The sequence below is a fragment of the Pempheris klunzingeri genome, chromosome 13 (assembly GCF_042242105.1).
Source record: "Pempheris klunzingeri isolate RE-2024b chromosome 13, fPemKlu1.hap1, whole genome shotgun sequence".
Taxonomy (NCBI): domain Eukaryota; kingdom Metazoa; phylum Chordata; class Actinopteri; order Acropomatiformes; family Pempheridae; genus Pempheris; species Pempheris klunzingeri.
This window is the reverse complement of record NC_092024.1, coordinates 25734431-25751429: the sequence shown is the minus strand read 5'-3', so window position 1 is coordinate 25751429 and position 16999 is coordinate 25734431. Positions and strand designations below refer to the sequence as shown.

General features: G+C 45.8%; 1 protein-coding gene across 2 annotated transcripts; it reads right to left on the bottom strand.

Moving 5' to 3' along the window:
- Positions 1 to 227: 227 nt before the first annotated feature.
- On the bottom strand, positions 228 to 16533 carry LOC139212107 (uncharacterized). Of its 2 annotated transcripts, none has more exons than XM_070842575.1 (5): positions 16294 to 16533; positions 4470 to 5133; positions 4123 to 4317; positions 989 to 1199; positions 228 to 737 (listed from the first exon to the last, which is right to left on the bottom strand). In XM_070842575.1, exons 2-5 carry the CDS (start codon positions 5119 to 5121, stop codon positions 503 to 505), a joined length of 1293 nt encoding a protein of 430 aa, XP_070698676.1. In that variant the 5' UTR covers positions 5122 to 5133; positions 16294 to 16533; the 3' UTR covers positions 228 to 502. The 2 variants fall into 2 exon arrangements, with proteins under 2 accessions (XP_070698676.1, XP_070698677.1); XM_070842576.1 differs by having other exon boundaries at positions 4123 to 4314; positions 16294 to 16532.
- Between the last annotated feature and the right edge of the window lie 466 nt (positions 16534 to 16999).

The window sequence follows — 16999 nt, the reverse complement described above, 5'->3', positions numbered from 1 at the left end:
CATCAGTGTGTGATCGGAGACCACAGTGCCTTCGCTGGGAGGTGGAGACATACCTGAACGACCTGCAGTCTGTTTCAATCTGCTGCAGCCAAACAGAGCTCAGAATGAGGCGGCGCCATGCCAGAGCAGCAGGAGGACTGATGGAGCCTGGTTCACCTCCAGCGGTCACATGATGGAGAGAGCACGTCAGTAAAAACTCTGAACAGGAATCAAAATAAAGAGTGACCTTCACCTTCAAATGATCTTTATTGAACATTGTGATTAACACTCAGTGAACACATCAATCTTCAGGTTTCATCGTCCACATCGACAAACCCAAAGATGATTCAAGTTACAGGGTGTTTTTAACAATCATGCACCAGTGCTGGCAGCACCTCACCGAAAGGCACATTGAGATTAGTGAAATGATTCTTTATTTGATAATTAATGTTCAGGAATTTTTTGGATTCATCATCTGCGTGGGGCGCTGAACCCGCCCCCTCGGGCGATGTCACAGGATTGGTCAGACACAGTGGCAGGCCAGCGGGTCTCTGTGTGAGCTGGTGATGACTCGGACTCTGTGGTTGGTCAGTTTCTGCAGGTCGGAGCTGAGCTGCAGCAGGCGAGGACTCGGCTCGTAGATGACCCAGCTTGGATCCTTCGGGTCTGGTTTGTAGAACGAATCCAGGACCTCCAGAGTGTCGAGACGCCGCAGCTGCTGCAGACGCAGGAAGTCGCCGTCTGACACATGATGATGTCTGAAACACAAAACACTCAACTCAACAAACAGAAGGTTACCATGGAAACCAATGAGTCTTCATTTTAACTTCATTTTAATTCATCTGGGGGGGGGGGGTAGGAAAGACGCCCTGCGGCGATGTGAAGAGGACCTTACACTAAGTTTCAGTTTGAACACTTCACGATCAATAATCAATAAGTGGATTATTGGAGTTAATCCAGTTATTGAGTATTGGTTGCTAGGTGTCTCCTGATCTTTGGTCTGTCTCACCTGATCCGGAGTGTCCTCAGGTGAGGAAACAGCTGTGGGAGGAGTCTGACCAGGTTGGAGGAGGAGCTCCAGGGCTCTAAGTGCAGGTGCTCCAGGTGAGGAGCTCTGTGTGAGACCACCTGCAGGTCTTCTGGCTGCAGATCCACACAGAGAGTCAGACTGACGAGGGAGGATGGCAGGAAGTCAGCGTACATCGCCAGAGGATGGCCTCCTATTGAACAGACAGGGTGAGGTCATCATGACATCACTGTGGTTGGTGAGTAACAAAAACACAGAAACTGGAGTCCAAATGTTCAGATGTGTTAGAATGGTGTTGATTGACAGGTGCACACTCACACAGAGACATACTGAAGCAGTGTGATCTGTAAGACGCACTGATGTGTGAAGGAGCATTAAAACGAGTTATATGTGATGCAGCTCATGTGGGGATTCTTGAATCTTTAATACTGAATTACTCTTCATTAAAGAGTTTGGTCTGAGCTGCTCTTCATGGAAAGCGTCTTGAGATAACGCTGTTATGAATTGGTGCTGTATAAATAAACACTGATTGATTGATTGCTTGATTGATTGATTGATTAAAACTGATCTGCAGATACAGCGGGCGCTCTGGACTCCCAACGAGCCCCCAAGATCCATCGTAGTGAACTTTCTCCAATACACAAGAAAGGAGATGATCCTGAGGGGGGCTTGGACCATCATTTGACAATTATGCCACGGAATTAATCGAGAAAAGAAAACGCCACTGATAAAGGAAAGAGGAATCCCCCTGGCCAAAATCCACATTCACTGGGAAAATGATCCATGGACATATGAGAGCACACAAGATGTTGCAAAAGAGCTGAACGGGAGTTGAGTGGAGGTGGAGCAGCAGGTTGAATATCCAGAGGACACTGTAAGTGTATAGTAGTGGGAGGTTGATGTGTATGGGACCAAACCTCACTAGTGAGGGGCCCCCGTGTTACCCAGGATAGACCCCTTAGCCCACAAGTACTACTACTTCTGTAAGTCTGAAAGTTCTGTATTTGTTTTCAAGTTGTTCGATGTTCACTGTGAGGTTAAAGGTTGCCATGGTTACATTACAGATTTAGGAAGAGTCGTATCTCACTACAGGTTTCTCTTTGTACGTGTATATACATATATATATATATATATATATATATATATATATATATATATATATATATATATATATATATATGTATATTCAGTGTGGAACAGGCACTCTGAACATTTCACTGCACATTATACTGTGTACAACGGTATGTGTGACAAATAAAGGTCTTGAATCTTGGTGTCACTGAATGTCAACAGGCTTCACATACCAACTAAAAGAGGTAAAGTACAGCCAGATCATTTATTATAGGGAGGAACACATAGAGAAAGAGGAGTAGCAACACTTATTCAAAACTCAATTACATTTGAATGCGTAAAAGAAATGAATGATAACGAAGGATGTTACGTTGTTGTGAAAGGGAAATTAGAAAATGAGATGGTGACACTAATCAATGATTGATCATTGTAATGTGTGCAGGGGGTTTCAGTGTGGCACTAGATTATAGGAAGGACACAACAAGTTTAAATAGAAATAAATGGATGAATATATTCGTAGAAGAACAGGAGATGGCTGCCGTATGGACTTTCATCCAATGGGAAAAGACTAAATGCAACCCTCCACTGCCCACAACAGCCACTCAATAATTGATTATGTGTTTATGAATATCTGGGACTTACACAAAGTAAAAGAGAATAAAACATTTTAGACCACAATGCAGTTCACTTAACGGTCTATCTGAACAACAGACTGAAAGGCACAACCTAGAGACTAAATTCAAACTGAGCTAATTAGAATGGAGATACGGAGAAAGAGGAAGGAGAATTATACTACTACTATATACTATCCAATGGGACAAAACTGTCATATGTGGAAAATTATCACTTCACTGCAAAAGAAATGGACTACATCCCATAATCTGGATGAGAAATGAAAAGACTAAGAGGTTAAAGACCAAAGTACTTGCAAAAATCAACTTTTACAAGAAATGAAGGGGAAATGGAGATAAAACAAAGATTTGGAACAGGAATATTACAAAGCTACCAGACTGTTGGCGAGGTGCCTCAGGAAGCAACAAGATACAAGATTAGAGAGCTGAACTCAGGTCAGCTGAAGCATGAGACAACCTCCCTGATCCAGTGAGGAGGCTGAAAGTTCACCAGATTTACCAAGCACCATTATTGGCGTCCCATCAGAGAGGTACCGGGCCTTTAGAGGGAATAATAGAATGATAAACATCTCCTCACATCAGCTTAAACAGGGCCAGCTGCACCCTCGAGGAATGAGGCGCTTCAGACCTCTATCTGTTCTCAATGTGCATTACAAAACATATACGTCAATTATAGCAAGGAGATATGAGATATTCATAACTGACCAAGACCAAACTGGTGTTATTGAAGGACGCCAATCATGCTTTGCACAGAGCCTCAGAGGCCATATGACAGAGTGAGGAAATAAAGGCAAGTGATAGTAGTCGGTCTATATTTGTGGATCATTGCAGAGAGCCCTAGTATCAGGGCTCACCACCTAACATGCCACACTAAGGAATATGGTGACCCACACAAAGAGAATCAAAGCAATTAAGCCGTCTCTTTAAAACAAACCAGGTTCAGTCCCAAATTAGTGAAGACATTGAAAGATGGTCGTGATGATCATTTATGCTGTTAGACTGGGAGAGAACGAGCATCACAGCAATGAGTACAATCACCAAGAATGGAAACATTGGAGGCTCTTTTAGACATCGTCAGCTGAGAGATTATTTTACAAAAGAAAAACAAAGAGCACAAATCATAAGTGGATACACACATCCAATGTGAAACCACAGCGTTAAAGACTGCAGAGCCTACTGAGACACAACACACAGCCACTGGCTGCAGGACGAGGACAGTTTGGAAGAACTGAACCTGCCGTCTGTTTAAAAGAGGCCTGAGGTGTGAGTGCAGGTGAGCTGGAACAGATGAAGGTGTCAGCTGACATGTAACAGGTGAAAGCAGTGGAAGAGCGTGAGTAAAGTGACACTTTGAGAGTTAAAGTGAAGAAACAGGACGTCACTTTGAATGAATGACCCCACACCTGCGCTCACCGTGCACACTGAGGCTGCAGAGCTGTGGCAGCGACCTCAGCCATGTCTGCAGGTGACAGGTGGGTCCAGGTACGGAGTACAGATGGAAGACTGACAGGCTGTGGAGGCGGGACAAAGGTCGCAGAACTTCCTGCGTCACCATGGCGTCATAGTTCAACAACTGTAGTTCAGACAACTGCAGAGCGTCACCAGCTGCTGGAATGCAAACACAACACACCTGAAACCTGTAACACACCTGTCGTCACAATACTTCCTTTCCATGTGTTTCTAAACTAGAATTTTGATCCTAATGGCTGCTGGTGTGTGTGTGTGTGTGTGTGTGTGTGTGTGTGTGTGTGTGTGTGTACCTGTGAACTGGTGGGGGCTGAAGAAGTCATGTGACAGCGACTTATAGGAAACCATGGTCCAGGACAGGTGTTTGAGCTGCGTCAGGCGAGTCAGGATGCCGCTGAGCGTTGGGACTCTCACACTGCCGTCATGGTGCAGCTGCAGGGAGGTGAGACGGGTCAGCTGACTGATGGCAGCCAACAGGTGAGAGGCGGGGCAGGTGAGCTGCACGTAACACAGGCTGAGCTGTGTCAGCTGGTGACTCAGAGGAAACAGGAAGTCGACATTCTTCAACTGTGTGGAACAGGAAGTGAAGGACAAGCGCTGCAGCCGGCGAAACAGTTTCAGCTCATCGACGCCCCCTTCCCTCCAGTCATCCAATCGCAGTGCATCAAGAGCAGGAAGCCAGGCGGAGAGTTGCTTCAGGTGTTTCCTCTTACCTGAACGCACCAACACGCTGCCCACGTGCCTCTGAGCCAGGCTGCGCCAAAATGGGCGATTGTACTGGGAGAAGTGTCGCAGCACGACGCTGAAGCCTCGCCACAGGGGGCGGGACTTATCCAGCAGGTGTTTGAAGTGTGAACAGGTGCAGCGCACGCTCAGTTTGTCTCTCCAGGACAGGAAGCTGAACACCTCCAGCCACAGCTCGGCAGGAAGCTGCTGTGCTGCCATCACCACACGCGTCTGCAACACGTCAGCAACATGTGAGCAACACGTCTGCAACACGTCAACAACATGTGAGCAACACGTCAACAACGTGAGCAACGTGTCAACAACACGTCAACAACACATCAACAACACGTCTGCAACACATCTGCAACACGTCAACAACACATCAACACGTCTGCAACACATCAACACATCAACAACACGTCTGCAACACATCAACACGTCTGCAACACATCAACAACACGTCTGCAACATGTCAACAACGCGTGTGCAACGCGTCTGCAAAATGTCAACATGTATGCAACACATCAACAACGCGTCTGCAACATCTCAACAACGCGTCTGCAACATGTCAACAACACATCAACAATGCGTGTGCAACACGTCTGCAACATGTCAACAACGTGAGCAACATGTCAACAACACATCAACAACGCGTCTGCAACACGTCAACAACACAACAATACGTCTGCAACATGTGAGCAACACGTCAACATGTCAACAACACGTCAACAACACATCTGCAACACGTCAACAACACATCAACAACACGTCTGCAACACATCAACACGTCAACAACACATCAACAACACATCAACAGGTCAACAACACGTCAACAACACGTCAACAACACATCAACAACACGTCTGCAACACATCAACATGTCAACAACACATCATGTCAACAACACATCAACAGGTCAACAACACGTCAACAACACGTCAACAACACATCAACAACACGTCTGCAACACATCAACATGTCAACAACACATCATGTCAACAACACATCAACAACACAACGTGAGCAACCTCAAAATACGTCATTGTGTACAGTCGTTATTTCCTCTATGGTGTTTCTACGGTAAGCGTCACTTCCGGTTTGTCGGCGCTTCTGTCTTCTGTGCTGTCGATAGCGGCTTCACATTTTTCATGTTAACTGGATCTATTTCATGCTTCACTGTCATGCCTAATCACTCGTTCTACATTTAAATCTAAAACTAGCACTCATGGGTCGCACTTTCTTTTGGTGATTGTCTCGCTATTTCTGTAGTTTTATACTTAGATCACCAGCTAGGTTAAATAGCTAAACCTCTATGATGGCCTCTCTCTCCCTCTCAGTCTCCTGCTCAGTGTGCCACATGTTTAGTTCTTCCTCGGCCTCCTTTAGTGAAACTGGTACCTGGAATAAATGTAGCTTGTTTGCAGTGCTGGAGGCTCAGTGAGTTGGAGACACGGTTCCGCACCATAGAGCACAAATCAGTAGCTGCAGCTAGCCGGCCCCCAGTAGCCGGTGCGGCCCGACCGAGCTTAGCTCCTACTCCCCCGGCGGTTCCCGAGCAGCCGGGAAACCAGGGCTAACCTTGGGTGACTGTCCGGAGGAAACATAGTCCAAAGGAGAAGCCCACGGTGCACCACTACCTTCAAGTCTCCAACTGGTTCTCCCCACTCAGCGACACACCCGCTGAGAACCAGACTGTGGTCATCAGAAGCTCCACAGTCAGGACCGTGAAGCTAGCGGCACCAGCGAACACAGTGAAGTGCATCCTGGGGGGCCAGAGCAGGAGACACTGAATCACAGCTAACACTGCTGGGGAAGGATGAGCGTGGGTTTGGTAAGATCGTAATTCACGTCGGCGTTAATGACACCAGATTACACCAATCAGAGGTCACTGAAGTTAAAGTGGAGTCGGTGTGTAACTTTGCTAAAACAATGACATGTACAGCCGCATGTCATCATTTAACCTGTGGAGGTGGAGCCCAGCTAACAATGAGGGCTTCATAGAGAACTGGCAGTCCTCCTGGGGAAGACCTGGTCTCACGAGAAGAGACGGCATCCATCCCACTTTGGACGGAGCTGCTCTCTGATCTAGAGATATGGAGAAGTTTATAAATCCTAAAACTTGACAATCCAGAGTCGAGACCAGGAGGCAGAGCCCAGACCAACAGGCAGAGCCCAGACCAGGAGGCAGAGCCCAGACCAACAGGCAGAGCCCAGACCAGGAGGCAGAGCCCAGACCAGCAGGCAGAGCCCAGACCAGGAGGCAGAGCCCAGACCAGCAGGCAGAGCCCAGACCAGGAGGCAGAGCCCAGACCAGCAGGCAGAGCCCAGACCAGGAGGCAGAGCCCAGACCAGGAGGCAGGGCCTAGACCAGGAGGCAGAACTGCAGTCCTCCAGGCTTCTCTGCTCCTCCATTAGAACAGTCACCCACCAACATCCCATAGAGACTGTGTCGTCCCCCTCGGATCATTCAGATCTATAAAGTCTAACAGGAGATGAGTTCTGCAGAAACATCTCATCAAAGTTAATACCTCCACTGGCACTATGAAACAGGACAAGAGAGTTAAAGTGGACTTTTAAACATCAGATCTCTGCCATCCAAAGCTGTTTTAGTAAATGATCTGATATCTGATCACCATATTGATTTATTGATCTGACTGAAACCTGCTGCACCATGAAGAGTATCAGAATCAGGATTACTTTAATAATCCCTAGGGGAAAATTGCTTTTTGTTACACACAGCTCCAAAAGAATAAGAATAAGAATTAAAGCTGCAAGCAGCGTTGAAGGGCCCTCGCACCTCCGCGCGCGTCGGGGCGTGCGGCGGCCCCGTCTTGTGTTGGACTCCGACCCTTCCATGCGCTTTTAGAACGTTCATGTAGTTTGGACAGCGCGTGAAGGACTTACACGTCACTTCCTGCGTCCTCTATGTGGCGCTAGAGAACAGTCACTAATCACATCCTGTATTCCAGTATATGAAGTGTTGACTACACTGTGAAAATTTCATGCAAATCAAATGATCATTGCCATAGACGTGTTACTTCCTGTTGCCACCAGGTGGCGCAATGACTGTGGTCACTAATTGGCATCTAGATGTCTTCAGGCCGGGACTCTTATTAAGCGTGACAAGTTTGAAAGAGATTGGATAATGTACACTGAAGTTACAGCAATTTCCTGTTCCATGGCGAACAGCGTTGCCATGGTGACAGCGTCTGACAAAACGTCAAGAGCTTCATAACTTTGCATCATCCATGTAGTGGGAATGTTTGGATGAAATTTGAGGTGTCTGTGATCAACCTGCTGAGAGAGAAACGTCTGAGAATAAAACATGCACTTCCTCTTGCCACTAGGTGGCGCTATGACTTTGAATGAATATTGACATGTAGACGTCTTCAGGGCGGGACTCTCATCAGACATGTCAAGATTGGTGCTGATTGGATCACGTACAGTCAAGTTATTAACAACTTCCTGTTTGATGGCGAGTCATGGCGAGACACTGAACTTTACCAGCTCGCCACGCCCAAACCGTTAAAGATTATATCAAACCTTTGATAACTTTTCATCCTTGATATTGTTTGTACCAGCTGACCAACTTTGAAGTCGATCGCTTGAACCCCCTCGGACTAGTTCGTTCATTTACGTCCCCTGTAAATCGCCAAAAATGTGTGAAAAATCCAATATGGCCGACGTCCTGTTGGGTTTAGGTCAATGCTCCAAGAGGCTTTTTTGTAGGTCCTATGGTCTCGCATATGTATACCGAATTTGGTACATGTAGGTAAAACGTAGACCGGGGGCTAGTTCGTCAAAGTTTTGTAGGGGGCGCCATAGAGCCATTTTGGCCCACCGAAACCCGTGAACTAAATAAGATTACTCATTTTAGGCCTCCTGACGTGCATGCCAAATTTGGTGAGTGTGCACGCATGCATAAGCTTCGAAATTACGTTCGATTTTCATGGCGAACAAGGCGTCGCCACGGTGACAGCGTTTGGCGAAACCTCAAGCCCTTCATAACTTTGCATCAACCACGTCTTGAGAATGTTTGGCTAAAATTTGAAGTGTCTGTGGTTAACCTGCTGAGAGAGAGACGTCCGAGAAAGAAGACATGTACCTCCTCTAGCCAGTAGGTGGCGCTATGACTATGGTTCAAAATGGCCACGTACATGTCTTCAGAGCCGGACAGTCATCAAACTGTATGAATTTGGTGAAGATAGGACCTTGTACAGTGGAGTTCCAGCACTTTCAATTTTGATGGCGTAAAAAAAATTTCAATCGACAGTGTCTGCGTCGCCACGCCAACAGCTTTTGACGGAGACTCACGGCGTTCGCTCCAGACCAACACCAACATCTTCTGGCTTTCCTGACCAAATTTGAAGTGGATCCGATCAACTGACTGGTCTTGAGCCATCATAGCGTAAAACATAAAGTTTCCTGTCACCACCAGGTGGCGCTGTGACTTAGAATGAATATTGACACGTAGACGTGTTCAGGGCGGGACTCTCATCAGACATGTCAAGTTTGGTGCTGATTGGATCACGTACAGTCAAGTTATTAACAATTTCCTGTTTGATGGCGAGTCATGGCGAGACACTGAACTTTGCCAGCTCGCCACGCCCAAACCGTTAAAGATTATATCAAACCTTTGATAACTTTTCATCGTTGATGCCTTCTCTACCAGCTGACCAAGTTTGAAGTCGATCGCTTGAACCCCCTCGGACTAGTTCGTTCATTTACGTCCCCTGTAAATCGCCAAAAATGCGTGAAAAATCCAATATGGCTGACTTCCTGTTGGGTTTAGGTCATCGCTCCAAGAGACTTTTTTGTTCGTCCTGAAGAGATACACAAACCCACTGAATTTCATACATGTACATAAAACGCAGTTCCGGGGCTGAGTTTAGGTGGCGCTACAGAGCCATTTTGCCACGGCCATTTGCGAAACCTTTAAAATACGTAATTTTTCGCCATGTCTGAATTTTGTGCAAATTTTGGTGAGTTTTCGTGCATGTTCAGGCCCCCAAATTAGCGATTCATTGTTTATAAAAAGGAGGAAAAGAAGAAGAAGAATAATAATAATAATTAAAGCTGCAAGCAGCGTTGGAGGGCCCTCGCACCTCGGCGCGCGTCGGGGCGTGCGGCGGCCCCGTCCCGTTGTTGGACTCCGACCCTTCCATGCGCTTTCAGAACGTTCATGTAGTTTGGACAGCGCATGAAGGACTTACACGTCACTTCCTGCGTCCCCTATGTGGCGCTAGAGAACAGTCACTAATCACATCCTGTATTCCAGTATATGAAGTGTTGACTACACTGTGAAAATTTCATGCAAATCAAATGATCATTGCCATAGACGTGTTACTTCCTGTTGCCACCAGGTGGCGCAATGACTGTGGTCACTAATTGGAATCTAGATGTCTTCAGGCCGGGACTCTTATTAAGCGTGACAAGTTTGAAAGAGATTGGATAATGTACACTGAAGTTACAGCAATTTCCTGTTCCATGGCGAACAGCGTTGCCATGGTGACAGCGTCTGACAAAACGTCAAGAGCTTCATAACTTTGCATCATCCATGTAGTGGGAATGTTTGGATCAAATTTGAGGTGTCTGTGATCAACCTGCTGAGAGAGAAACGTCTGAGAATAAAACATGCACTTCCTCTTGCCACTAGGTGGCGCTATGACTTTGAATGAATATTGACATGTAGACGTCTTCAGGGCGGGACTCTCATCAGACATGTCAAGATTGGTGCTGATTGGATCACGTACAGTCAAGTTATTAACAATTTCCTGTTTGATGGCGAGTCATGGCGAGACACTGAACTTTACCAGCTCGCCACGCCCAAACCGTTAAAGATTATATCAAACCTTTGATAACTTTTCATCCTTGATATTGTTTGTACCAGCTGACCAAGTTTGAAGTCGATCGCTTGAACCCCCTCGGACTAGTTCGTTCATTTACATCCCCTGTAAATCGCCAAAAATGTGTGAAAAATCCAATATGGCCGACGTCCTGTTGGGTTTAGGTCAATGCTCCAAGAGGCTTTTTTGTAGGTCCTATGGTCTCGCATATGTATACCGAATTTGGTACATGTAGGTAAAACGTAGACCGGGGGCTAGTTCGTCAAAGTTTTGTAGGGGGCGCCATAGAGCCATTTTGGCCCACCGAAACCCGTGAACTAAATAAGATTACTCATTTTAGGCCTCCTGACGTGCATGCCAAATTTGGTGAGTGTGCACGCATGCATAAGCTTCAAAATTACGTTCGATTTTCATGGCGAACAAGGCGTCGCCACGGTGACAGCGTTTGGCGAAACCTCAAGCCCTTCATAACTTTGCATCAACCACGTTTTGAGAATGTTTGGCTAAAATTTGAAGTGTCTGTGGTTAACCTGCTGAGAGAGAGACGTCCGAGAAAGAAGACATGTACCTCCTCTAGCCAGTAGGTGGCGCTATGACTATGGTTCAAAATGGCCACGTACATGTCTTCAGAGCCGGACAGTCATCAAACTGTATGAATTTGGTGAAGATAGGACCTTGTACAGTGGAGTTACAGCACTTTCAATTTTGATGGCGTAAAAAAAATTTCAATCGACAGTGTCTGCGTCGCCACGGCAACAGCTTTTGACGGAGACTCACGGCGTTCGCTCCAGACCAACACCAACATCTTCTGGCTTTCCTGACCAAATTTGAAGTGGATCCGATCAACTGACTGGTCTTGAGCCATCATAGCGTAAAACATAAAGTTTCCTGTCACCACCAGGTGGCGCTGTGACTTAGAATGAATATTGACACGTAGACGTGTTCGGGGCGGGACTCTCATCAGACATGTCAAGTTTGGTGCTGATTGGATCACGTACAGTCAAGTTATTAACAATTTCCTGTTTGATGGCGAGTCATGGCGAGACACTGAACTTTGCCAGCTCGCCACACCCAAACCGTTAAAGATTATATCAAACCTTTGATAACTTTTCATCGTTGAGGCCTTCTCTACCAGCTGACCAAGTTTGAAGTCAATCGCTTGAACCCCCTCGGACTAGTTCGTTCATTTACGTCCCCTGTAAATCGCCAAAAATGCCTGAAAAATCCAATATGGCTGACTTCCTGTTGGGTTTAGGTCATCGCTCCAAGAGACTTTTTTGTTTGTCCTGAAGAGATACACGAACCCACCGAATTTGGTACATGTACATAAAACGCAGTTCCGGGGCTGAGTTTAGGTGGCGCTACAGAGCCATTTTGCCACGGCCATTTGCGAAACCTTTAAAATACGTAATTTTTCGCCATGTCTGAATTTTGTGCAAATTTTGGTGAGTTTTCGTGCATGTTCAGGCCCCCAAATTAGCGATTCATTGTTTATAAAAAGGAGAAGAAGAATAATAATAATATAATAATAATAATAATAATTCCTTCAGTTTCAACTATGTTTTTGGCCCCCTGGTCGCCTGGTTTTTTTCATTTGACGTATTTTTTCAAGGCCTACCTGCTCGGGGCCTGTGAGGTCCGTACACCTCTTGGTTCTTGGGTACTTGCACGTTTTCCTCCCTTGCTCGTTTTCCCCCACACAGTTACAATAGGGTCCTCGCACCGCTTGGTGCTCGGGCCCTAATAATAATAATAATTCCTTCAGTTTCAACTATGTTTTTGGCCCCCTGGTCGCCTGGTTTTTTTCATTTGACGTATTTTTTCGAGGCCTACCTGCTCGGGGCCTGTGAGGTCCGTACACCTCTTGGTTCTTGGGTACTTGCACGTTTTCCTCCCTTGCTCGTTTTCCCCCACGCAGTTACAATAGGGTCCTCGCACCGCTTGGTGCTCGGGCCCTAATAAACTTCAAACACAAAGTAAAATATAAATATATAAAAGTATGAAGAAAAAAAAGATGTATTAAAAATTATTTTTACAAATTATTACACAGAGGTAAATTACTGCCTTGTTAGCCTTAATGAAGCCACTCCTCCAGTCATACTTATACTCATATTCCTCCAGACTCTGGACGAGGAGGTGGAGCTGCAGCCATCTTTAACTCTAGTTTAACTCTAAAACCAGTGTTGATTGTCACAGTGTACCGCCCTCCTGGTCCAGACTCTGAATTCTAAACTGAGTTTTCAGAGTTTTTATCAGATTTAGTCCTCAGTGTGGACAAAGTGATTCTAGTAGGTGACTTTAATATTCATGTGGACGATGATAATGATGGTCTGAGCTCTGCTTTCATCTCACTGTTGGACTCAGCTGGCTTCTCCCAGAGTGTAGATGAACCCACTTGTTTTGGCTGATGGTGTTGAAATTGAACAGTTAACAGTCTTTCTACATAACTCTGTTCTATCAGACCATTACCTGATAACTGTTGATTTCCTGTTCCTGGACTCTGCTCTATATGACAGGGAGGTCCTCACTAGATCCTTATCTGATAGTGCTGTTGCCAACTTTAAGGAGGTGATTCCTTCAGTACTTCAGCCAGTGTGTCCCTGTGCTATGGATGAACCCCATGTTAATCTCAGCCCCTCCCAAATTGATTATCTGGTCGATAGTGCTGCAGGTTCACTGCGAATGACACTAGACTCTATCGCCCCTCTAAAAAAGAAGAGAATTAAAGAGAAGAGACAAGCTCCCTGGTATAACTCCCAGACAAGTGAGCTTAAGCAACATTCACGAAAACTAGAAAGGACATGGCGGGCCACCAAAGTGGAAGAATCCCGTTTAATCTGGCAACATAGTCTTAAAACCTCTAGAAAGGCCCTCTGTAATGCCAGAGCCTCCTACTACTCCTCACTGACAGAAGAGAATAAAAACAGCCCTAGATTTCTGTTCAGCACGTTAGCCAGACTGACAAAGAGCCAGAACTCCACTGATCCTTGTGATCCTTTAGAGCTCAGTAGCAACAACTTCATGAGCTTCTTTAATGATAAAATTCTGACTATTAGAGACTAAATCCATCACCTCCTGCCCTCAACAGGCTCTGATCCAACCTCAGACTCAGGAACCATGGAAATAGCTGTTGGGCTTAATGTGCATCTGGACTTTCTCCACTTGATCTTCCTGAACTGGCCTCAATAATCTCCTCATCCAGACCATCAGCTGGTCTCCTAGACTCCATTCCTACTGGACTACTTAAGGAGGTCCTGCCCTTAATGAACACGTCCTTACTGGATCTGATCAATCAGTCTTTACTAACAGGCTACGTACCTCAGTCCTTCAAAGCAGCAGTAATTAAACCTCTCCTGAAAAAGTCCACTCTGGATTCAGGTGTATCAGCCAACTATAGACCTTCATCCAACCTTCTCTTTCTCTCCAAGATCCTGGAGAAAGCAGCAGCCAACCAGCTGTGTGACTTTCTAAACTCTAATAGTCTATTAGAGGATCTTCAGTCAGGTTTTAGAGCGAACCATAGCACAGAGACACTGGTGAAGGTTACAGACCTCCTCCTTATGGCATCAGACAGAGGACTTCTCTCTGTACTGGTCTGGTTAGACCTGAGTGCATTAGACAGAGGACTTCTCTCTGTCCTGGTCTGGTTAGACCTGAGTGCATTAGACAGAGGACTTCTCTCTGTCCTGGTCTGGTTAGACCTGAGTGCATCAGACAGAGGACTTCTCTCTGTCCTGGTCTGGTTAGACCTGAGTGCTGCGTTTGATACCATTGACCATCACATCCTGTTACAGAGACTGGAACAGTTCACTGGTATAAAAAGAACCACATTAAGCTGCTTTAAGTCCTATTGATCAGTTTGTACACGTTAACAATGAATCCTCTGTGCACACTAAAGTTAGACATGGTGTTCCACAAGGTTCAGTGCTTGGACCGACATTATTTACCTCTGGGTAATATTATCAGGAAGCGCTCCATTACTTTCCACTGTTATGCAGATGACACACAATTATACTTATCAATGAAGCCAGATGAATCCAATCAGTTGACTAAACTCCAAATCTGCCTTAAGGACATAAAGTCCTGGATGAGCAGCAACTTTCTGCTGCTAAACTCAGACTAAACTGAAGTTATTCTGCTCCAGACACCTCAGAGACACCTTTTCTACCAACATATCTACTCTGGACAGCATCACTGTGGCCTCCAGCTCCACTGGGAGGAATCTGGGAGTCTTATTGATCAGGATTTGTCCTTTAACTCCCACATTAAACAGATTTCTAGAACTGCCTTTTTCCATCTACTAATGTTGTTAAAACCAGGTCCATCCTGTCTGGAGATGATGCAGAAACACTAGTCCACACATTAGTCACTTCCAGGTTGGATAATTTCTGTTCCTTATTATCAGGCTGCCCCAATAAGTCCTTAAAGACTCTCCAGCTGGTCCAGAACGCTGCTGCTCCTGTTCTGACCAGAACCAAGAGAAGAGACCATCTTTCTCCTGTACTGGCTTCTCTTCACTGGCTTCCAGTCAAATCTAGAATAGAGTTTAAACCTTCACACCCTCTCTACATTTCAGACTAGACTAAAAACCTTCCTTAGTGATGAAGCCTATAGTTCGGGGCTGGATCAGGTCTTGGACCAGCCCCTAGTTATGCTGCTATAGGCTCAGACTGCCAGGGGACTCCCATGATGCACTGGGCTCCTCTCTCCTCCTCTTCCTCTCCATCCTGATGCTTCATGTCTCTTTAATGTCTGTTACTAACTTGGTATCTTCCCCGGAGCCTTTCTGTGCTTTTCTCATCCCTCTGGTTCCTGTGGATCCTGATCCTGGTTCTCCTGCTGTGGTTCTCTGGTTCCTGTGGATCCTGATCCTGGTTCTCCTGCTGTGGTTCTCTGGTTCCTGTGGATCCTGGTCCTGGTTCTCCTGCTGTGGTTCTCTGGTTCCTGTGGATCCTGGTCCTGGTTCTCCTGCTGTGGTTCTCTGGCTTCATGAATCACTGATGAGGATCGTCGTCCACTTGTCATGTTTTTCACCATAGTGCTAATTTATTAGTCTCACTCCTGTTGTTAGTGTGTTGGTTGCTGTTTGTGTTGTCTCTCTCTGTCTGTCTCTCTCTCTCTCTCTGTCTGTCTCTCTCTCTCTCTCTGTCTCTCTCTCTCTCTCTCTCTCTCTCTCTCTCCCCTCCACCCAACATGGACCCCTACAGAAGCCCCACCTCTGATCCTGGTTCTGTTCCAGGTTTCTTCCCGTTAAAGGGGAGTTCTTCCTCCACTGTGTTCTAATCTAATCTCTAAACTGCTCTGTGGGGATTCTTGAATCCTTCATGTTGAATTCCTGAATCTTTGGTCTCTCTCTAATTAAACAGTTTGGTCTGAGCTGCTCTTTATGGAAAGCGTCTTGAGATAACGCTGTTATGAACTGGCGCTCTATAAATAAAGATTGATTGATTGATTGAACGTGTCAACAACACATCAACAACACGTCTGCAACACGTCAACAACATGTCAGCCACACATCTGCAACACTTCAACAACACATTACCACCTTAAGAACACGGATCAGCTGATTACAGGTTCTTCTTTTTCTCTTCTTCTCTGACTTTCTTCTTCTCCTCTGACTTCCTCTCTTCTTATTTTCTGACTCTTCTTCTCCTCTGACTCTTCCTCTCTTCTTCTTCTGCTGCTTCCTACTGCGTCACTGAGCAGAGAGTGTCTGAACAGAGAAAGAGATCTCACTCTGATGGTTTCTGCTGAGCTCAGGATTCATGTCATCATCACTGCTGATGTGATTATTATTTCTGTATCCTGTTCTCACGTTTGGCCTACAGGAAACACAACGGACATATAAAACATGATGAGGGAGAACAGTGACGATTATTTACTGAGGAACTAAATAAAGATATTGTGAGGTAATTCAGACTGGTTAAAATGAGATGTGACACTGAGATGTCTGACAGGAGGTCTTACTCTGACAGAAACATGAGGAACCTCACTGATGGGACTACAACACAGAGTTGTCATGGTGATTTCTCACTGTCATCACTTCTGCTTTCTAACAGTAGACAGAGTGAGACCTCTTCACAAAGCAAAATCATATCAGTGCTGACCTCACAGTCAGTATATTACATAAGGAAAGGTTAAAGCCGCCTGTCAGGCAAGAAACAGGGCACAGAGGTTAAATATGCCTGTCAACAGGTGGATTCAAATACCTGACCCCCAACCAGGGCAGAGGAAACGTTTCTGACTGACCC

What these genes read in the sequence shown, in the direction of transcription:
- LOC139212107 (XM_070842575.1), bottom strand. Translation starts at nt 5,121, where the DNA reads ATGGCAGCACAGCAGCTTCCTGCCGAGCTGTGGCTGGAGGTGTTCAGC. An exon ending in CAGCCCCCACCAGTTCACAG is followed by an intron (nt 4,318 to 4,469) that starts GTACACACACAC and finishes TTTGCATTCCAG; the next exon opens with CAGCTGGTGACGCTCTGCAG. An exon ending in CTGAGGACACTCCGGATCAG is followed by an intron (nt 738 to 988) that starts GTGAGACAGACC and finishes TTTGTGTTTCAG; the next exon opens with ACATCATCATGTGTCAGACG.